The sequence below is a fragment of the Leucoraja erinacea genome, unplaced genomic scaffold (genome assembly GCF_028641065.1).
Source record: "Leucoraja erinacea ecotype New England unplaced genomic scaffold, Leri_hhj_1 Leri_603S, whole genome shotgun sequence".
Classification (NCBI taxonomy): domain Eukaryota; kingdom Metazoa; phylum Chordata; class Chondrichthyes; order Rajiformes; family Rajidae; genus Leucoraja; species Leucoraja erinaceus.
In genome coordinates, this window is record NW_026576513.1 from 7,246 (window position 1) to 15,339 (window position 8,094).

Genomic DNA, 8,094 nt, shown 5'->3' on the forward strand with positions numbered 1-8,094 from the left:
GAGTTGGTCAACGCCTGTCCCGTTTGCAACCAGCACAAGGTCTCACACCAAGCTCCTGCGGGTCATCTGCTTCCACTGCCTGTACCGCATCGACCATGGTCCCACATCTCCCTGGACTTCGTTACCGGCCTGCCCCCATCCAGTGGTCACACCACCATCCTGACCGTGGTCGATAGATTTAGCAAGATGGCTCACTTCGTGCCCCTGCCCAAGCTTCCGTCAGCCGAGGAAACTGCCGAGCTCATATTACTCCACGTCTTCAGACTCCATGGTCTCCCCGTCGATGTGGTCTCCGACCGGGGACCCCAGTTTGCCTCTGTGTTCTGGAGGGAGTTCTGCACGTGTGTGGGGGCCACCGCGAGTCTGACGTCCGGATTTCATCCCCAGTCCAACGGCCAAACTGAAAGGAAGAATCAGGAGATGGAGACGGCGCTGCGGTGTATGGTGTCCAAGCATCCCTCCTCCTGGTCCCAGCAGTTGTTGTGGGTGGAGTACGCCCACAACACCCTGACAAGCTCGGCCACTGGGCTCTCCCCTTTCCAGTGTGCCTACGGGTTCCAGCCTCCACTGTTCCCGGCGCTGGAGAAAGAGGTTTCCCGCCCGTCCGTCCAGGCCTTCATTCGTCGCTGCCGCAGGACGTGGACCCAAGCAAGGGCGGCTCTTCTCCGCTCCGTGGACCGTTACGCCACGGCTGCCAACCGTCACCTACCTCGCGGGCCAGAAGGTGTGGCTGTCGACCCGGGACCTTCCCTTGAGGGTGGAGTCCAAGAAGTTGGCACCCAAGATCATCGGTCCCTTTGAGATCCAGAAGGTCATCAACCCAGCGGCTGTGAGGCTCAAGTTGCCTCGTTCCATGCGGGTCCATCCTACGTTCCACGTGTCCAGAGTAAAGCCAGTCCGGGAGAGCTCCCTGGTCCCCGCAGTCCCTCCTCCTCCACCTCCTCGTCTCATCGACGGAGGCCCCGCATTTACGGTGCACCGCCTCCTGCGCTCCCGCCGTCGCGGGAGGGGTCTCCAATACCTGGTCGATTGGGAGGGTTACGGTCCAGAGGAGAGGTCCTGGGTTCCTGCTCGACACATCCTGGACGCCTCCCTCATCAGGGAGTTTCACCGGCGTCATCCCGACCAGCCGTCCAAGTCCGCCACTCCTAGAGGGGTCGCCGCCCCTGAGACTCTGTCCCCTCTTCCGTCTGAGGCGCCCAGTGAGGACGAGACGGAGCTTTCCTCTGATGCCATGGAGGAGGATGCGGACATGGATGTCTCGGACGAATATTAGCCCTCCTCCGGTCCCCCTCCTCCCACCCAACTCTGCGTGGGATTGGGTTTATTTTCTTTATTGTTTTTGTGTTTGTTTGTTTGTTGTTTTGGGACGTCAGGAGCCGTCCCTTGAGGGGGGGGGTTCTGTCACGGTCTGCCCTCTCCTCATTCTCATCCACTTCACCTCCCAGTACTTTTCCACCGGTCCCTCCTTCTCCTCACCTGCCTGCCTGCCATTCCCCTCTCATCAGCCTAACTCTCCTCACCTGTTGCACTCGGTTGCCTCTGATCACCTATTAACCCGGTATATAGACTCTCCTCACCGTTCACGCAGTGCCAGATTGTTCTCAGCATTCATGCAAGACTCTCCAGCGATTTCCCGACTGCCTACACGGATTCGAACCTGCCTGCCCCTGACCATTCCGTCCTGTCGTCTTCCCGGATATCACCCCAGCCTTCTGTCCCCGACCTCCTGGTTTCTGTCTGCCTCTCTCCTGGGCTGTTTGGTGTATCCCTGCAACGGCTCCTCGACTACCTGCCTGGCTTCGACTCTCCTTTCGTCTGTCCCTTGCTGGTTTGTTTGCATCGTGTGTTGGATCTCCTGGTTACCGGACCTTCCGCTACCCCGACTGCGTTCCTGCCTGCCCCTGTTCGGAACCCTCGCTCAATCCTGAGCCTCTGTGTGAGTACGGTGTACCCATTCCTGTGTTACAGTATCGTAATACGGTTCATTACCAATTATACCTGCCTGATTCTGTGCTGCTATTGTGTCCAAGCTATACCCGTTAGAGTGTCAATAAATCCTGGACCTTGATTACATATCTGCTTAACCATGCACACTACAGATTGATGTAAGCATGTTTTCTGTGAAGGTCCGAAAATTATCATAGCATGGCCATAGCATGGGTCGTTATTGCTGCTTCTGCTTTCAACTTGCATACCTATACAGTGCTCGTACTCAGGAGCAAACCTGTGTCGCCTCCTCACCTATCACCGCGTCGTCATCCGTACCGGGAGATGCATGACACTCGCAATGTCCTAGCAACTCTAAAAATACAAGTACATCAGACATGTTTGAGGCAGGACATTCTTGTTCTTGATGGAGTGCAGCGTAGGTTAACAAGATTAATACCAGGGATTATGATGTGGACAAGCTTTTCCCTTTGAGAATAGGGAAGATTCAAACAAGAGGACATGACTTCAGAATTAAGGGACAGAAGTTTAGGGGTAATATAAGGGGGAACTGCTTCACTCAGAGAGTGGTAGCGGTGTGGAAAGAGCTTCCAGTGGAAGTGGTGGAGGCAGGTTCATTGGTATCATTTAAAAATAAATTGGATAGGCATATGGATGAGAAGGGAATGGAGGGTTATGGTATGAGTGCAGGCAGGTGGGACTAAGTGAAAAATGTTGTTCGGCAAGGACTTGTTGGGCCGAGATGTCCTGTTTCCGTGCTGTAATTGTTATATGGTTATATGTTATATAATAATAATAATAATAATAATAATAATTTTATTTATAGAGCACTTTAAAACAAACATAGCTTCAACAAAGTGCTGTACATCACTAATGATTGACAAAAAAGTTAATACACACCAAAAATAACAATCAATAGAAATAGTAGGAAAAGACATGTAAAATAAAGAAACATCAAAACACCACAAACAGAAGCAAAGCCTCAGGCATGGTCAAAAGCCAGGGAGTACAAATGTGTTTTTTATGTGTATATGGATGACGGGACTTTCATATGCTGAGAGAATGGAGCAGCTGGGGTTATACACTCTGGAGTTTAGAAGGATGAGAGGGTATCTCATTGAAACAAATAAGATTGTTAACGGCTTGGACACGCTAGAGGCAGGAAACATGTTCCCGATTTTGGGAGAGTCCAGAACCAGGGGCCACAGTTTAAGAATAAAGAGTAAGCCATTTAGAACGGAGACGATGAAACATGCGAGTCTAGCGAAACTTTGAAAGATTGAATTCAATTTGAGCTTCGGCAGAGAAGAACCGTTTTACAGAAGAAGAGAAGCGAGGCCGTACGTGTAGAACGTGTTACAGTATAGCATTCAAATTCCGACATTTATATCAGAATTAGAGGGAAATTACGTTAATATATAATCTCAAATTCAGGTACTTGCACTTAGATTAAAACATCATTAGTGGTTATATATCATGTGGTGAAATCATAGCTGTGAATATTGTTGATACGATGTTCAGATACCATGAAGTGATGTTAATGTTCTTGTTTGTGTCTTCCTGATCCCAGGGGAAGACTATCTCGAGTAGATATGAAGCCCTTCTCTGCAACGCGCTGTCAGTTGCATTCCAGCATCGAACAATCAGCTTCTCTCCAGGATGAAAACTATATTCACCGATTATCCGTTTTTTCTGCTGCCTCCCATAATCCAGGCAGAAATGATTTATTACCCGATTATAGCAGTGCTTGGAATTCTTGGTAAGTAATTGGATCTATGTTACGCATCGTCAATAAAAACATTTTTTCTACTACATTCTTGGTGCTGTTTACATTTCCCTGCCCTCCAATCCATTATAGCCGCGTTTCTGAAGGGCTGAACTCAGTAATACCACGTTTCGGTCACCTGAAATGTACATTTTCAATCGCAAATGCTGCAGTTGTTTGAAATGATTTAATGTCTTTCATTAATGATCTGTTTGACTGAATCTTCCTGCAGTCAATAAAATATTTTGTGTTTACTTTATTGTTTCCATTCATCAGTTAGACACCCCTCCTATCCGGTGACACCAGGTAACGCCTCGTCATTTACAGGTGTACTAAACCGCGCTTCCTCGTCGCCTCTGTGCACACATATATCGTGAGCCGTTCGGTTCCACAGATACACTCTGGTTTCTGAGCAAACATTACCCCGGCTGCGGTACCGTTGGCCAGAATGTCTCCACTGCTTTACACCCAGGTGAGGGATAGTATTCATCATTGCAATGCCTGCCATGGGTGGATATCCACTCTTGACAGGACCAAACATAGTCTACTCAAGGGGAAGCTCAATGTTTCATTCTCTACGCATTGGTCTGTCCTTGCGCGTGAGAAGCAGTTGCCTTCTGTAGCATCTGTGACAGCAGCGACATCGCTGCCGCAGGGAATCCATTGCACCGGGTAAACGGCTGAAGGAAGGTCCCGTCTCTGTGTGACTATGGTCAGAATCTCAGGTACGTGTGTGGCGGTTCCGATATCCTCTCAATGTGTCTGTAAACAGCAATAGGGAAAATGATACATTTATACAATTTATAACTGGAGAGATGTTACCGAGAGTGATAGGACAAGAGCGGTGACTGACTGATGAATTGAAATGATAAAGTGAAAATAATTGATATTTTTGATTTACTGCGGGAAGTTTCAGTCAAACAGAAAATGATTAAAATAACTGCAATTAACTGCATCGATACAGTACGATGTAATTCGATGCAAATAACGGCATCGTTTACTGTTAGCATGTCATGTTAATGAAACGAAGCGTAAATGTGTTAAAGACGTAGAAAATCACGGCTACATTTTCAGACATTCATTATGAGTTATCACATGGCATTTGATTTCACTATCTGCCACAATTAAAACGCCGTGGCGTCTCGCTTCATTTTCAGATCACAGATTTGTAGTCTGATACTGCCCCTGCCGCGAACACCATGTTTATCCGACCTGATAAAATACCATTCCTTGTAAATTCATTGTAAAATGATCATTATTTTAATTCACGCATATATTGCGATTCCATTCGCCCGTCAACACTGGCGACAGTCATAACAGTGGAAATGTTTTTTCTTTCTCGTCGCCCAACCTTTAAGAAATGTGTGCGGTGGCCGCTCGCCCCGTCATGAATGCCTATGCTAAACTCTAATCTTAATGTGAAATCGCGTGTTATGTGGGGCACCCTGTAACATACACTGTTAATGCACTTTGTCGATTTGTGTTTCTTCCCGTAACACAGCTAATGTGATATCGATTGTGATCCTGTCCCGGGGAAAGTGCGGTCTCTCCAAATGTGTATCACGCTATCTTGTGGCCATGGCTGCGGCGGATCTGTTGGTTGCTGTCATTGACGTTTTACTTTATCGTATCAATCATCTATTTTTCCCCACAACTTTTCTCTTCATTACTCAAGTCTGTTCCTTCCACAAGGCCCTCAACCACGCAGTCACAGACATTTCCGTGTGGTTAACACTCTCGTTCACATTAGATCGATATTTGATGATTTGTTGCCACAAGCTGAGATCCAGATTTTGCACCGAGAAAACTGCAGCCAGGGTTATAGCAACTGTGTGTCCGCTGTTCTGCTGCAAAAACATCCCCTGGTACTTTGCATTTGAACCTTCTATATCAATACACAATGTAGCATGGGGCTGTAATATAAAACAGGAATTCTACATTGAACCCACATGGATATTGTTCACATGGATTCACCGATGTTTCACCCCTCTGCTCCCAATGTTCCTGATATTACTGCTCAACGCTCTAACAGTCGGGCACATTTTAAAGGCCAGTCAAGTCCGCAAGAATCTGAGAGGCAGCAAGAATGGTGCGAATCAGAATGATGCCGAGCTGGAAAGCAGAAGGAAGTCAATCATCTTGCTCTTTGCAATTTCGGGCAACTTCATTATGCTTTGGATGACGTATTTTATATATTTCCTCTGGACACAGATAACAACGCGGTTTTATTTTACCGGTCTCAGTGACCCATCGCTAATTGCGGACGAAACCAGCTACATGCTCCTGCTGTTGAGTTGCTGCACAAACACGTGTATTTACGCGGTAACTCAGTCTAAATTCAGAGAGGAACTGAAGACCGGGATGACATATCTGCCGAGAATTATGTCCAAATGTGTTAAGGAATGAATCTAATGTAGAAACTATAAGAAATAAATCACAGCAGCATTGTCTCTCCCGTTTCATCTATGCCAGCAATATTCTCGTGTATATCTGACCTATCTCAGTGCAACATCCAAAATATCCTGAAGATTTCTACATTTTGCTTTAGTGAACAAGTCGGCAGATTTAGACTGGGTTAGATACTGAGCGAGCTGATGGTCACGGGATAATTCGTAATCATACATGCACACAACTTAATTAAAAAAACCTTGTTTGTCGGGAGATCTGTGTGGTCCTGGAAATAGATGGTCGGACATTTGTTTTAGAAAACAAAATATCTTTCCTCTCAACCTGTACATAACAAGGCGTGTTGCATCATCAAATCTCCAATAAATAAACTGCACAGAAAAACGGGTAATTAACAAGCTTCAGTGGGCGTTCAGTCAACACTCTGGGTGCAGTGAGCTGTACCTCATCCGCTGTGATACAGTTCCCAATAATACAGATCACAATGTCACATTGAACGACACATTAACAATTTGCTACTGTTGACCAGCGCTTGGTGTTTATAGTGGAAGTGAGTTGATACTGCTATTCTTGTCATTGATAAACGTTGTGGCTGGTGGATTTGTCGAGGGGTTTATTAGTTTGTGAGGGGAGCGCGGAAAGGCTTCGTGTCATATGTTTGAAATTAAATCCGCATAGGCAGTGATTTCATGGCAGACGCAGACACCGTGGGTAGAATATAATTCGGTATTATACGACTCTCTAGAGCAGAAACTGTGAAGTCAAATCCAGAATTAGAGCCAGATTACTGCTTCTACACCGTCCCATCATGCACCACCAAGGTCTATGCAGTAGCGGTGTAAAATAGTACACGATTCTGTGGACTGTCTCAACACGCACGTTTAATACAGAAGCAGCGAGGTCGATCGAAGCTGAGTCTCAGACATTGGGTATATTCTGTCCTTGAAGCTCAGGGAATCACGTGGCTTCGTGCAGGACAGTGATACAGATGTAATGTATCCGATTGATGCATCTGTCCTGGTATCTATATTACTAAAAGTCTGATCTTGACCGCTTTTGGCCCACTGTGGCGCGATTTCCAAGAGAACGCCGCCACCTACGGCCGTCATTTTTGGCCACCTCGCTCCCTTCGGGGACCGGAGGAATTCTCCCGTCGTTGAAAAATGTGAGCGATATAAATGTTTTTACAAAATTCCCCATTCTCTCTGCTGCCCCCGCTGGCCGCAGGGGAAGGGACTATAAAACCCGCAAGTGGCGTGCCTCACTCAGTCTCTGCCATACACAACAAGTCAGAGGTTCACGGCTCTCTGAATGTATTGGTTGTAAAGAATTTGAAATTTTGTTTCTGTTGGCTGTTAAATATGTTTACAGAAAATAAAATGTTTTGCTTGTAAAGAGTTTGCAAATTTGTTTCTGTAGTCTGTTAAATATGTTTACAGAAAAGAAAATGTTTTGGTTGTAAAGAGTTTGCAAATTTGTTTCTCTTGGGATTAAAATAAATGTTTACAGAAAATAAAATGTTTTGGTTGTAAAGAGTTTGCAAATTTGTTTCGCTTGGGCTTTAAAATGGTTGCAACCGTTTTCAGATGGATAAAGCATGAATAAACATTTTATTAGATCAGGACTTTGGCATCTAAAAAGTTTCAGAAGTGATACATCTGGCAGTATTTTTTGTTCAAATCGCCCATGGTTCCCAAGTAGGTTTTTACGTACAAAATGAAAACGCACCTGAAGAAAAAATTACAGCCAGATTTATCACTTCTGAGAATTTTTAGATACCAAAGGAATCAAGAAAAAACACGAATAATGACTTACTGTTGATGAAATGCAGTGAGCAAACACGATAATTCCAATATTTTCAATTACGATATCTGCACAGCCAATGTTTACCAAGCACTTTAGCTGCTGTTGTCCCTTCAATTCTCGCTTCTCTTTACCTACATTTCATTTCACGTTTGGAATTCTAATGTTGG

General features: G+C 45.7%; 1 protein-coding gene across 1 annotated transcript; it reads left to right on the forward strand.

Annotated features, from left to right (window-relative positions):
• Positions 1-3,214: 3,214 nt before the first annotated feature.
• Positions 3,215-7,025, forward strand: LOC129694284 (probable G-protein coupled receptor 139). Its single transcript, XM_055630995.1, has 2 exons — positions 3,215-3,709; positions 5,217-7,025. Exons 1-2 carry the CDS (start codon positions 3,610-3,612, stop codon positions 6,119-6,121), a joined length of 1,005 nt encoding a protein of 334 aa, XP_055486970.1. The 5' UTR covers positions 3,215-3,609; the 3' UTR covers positions 6,122-7,025.
• The last annotated feature ends 1,069 nt before the right edge of the window (positions 7,026-8,094 follow it).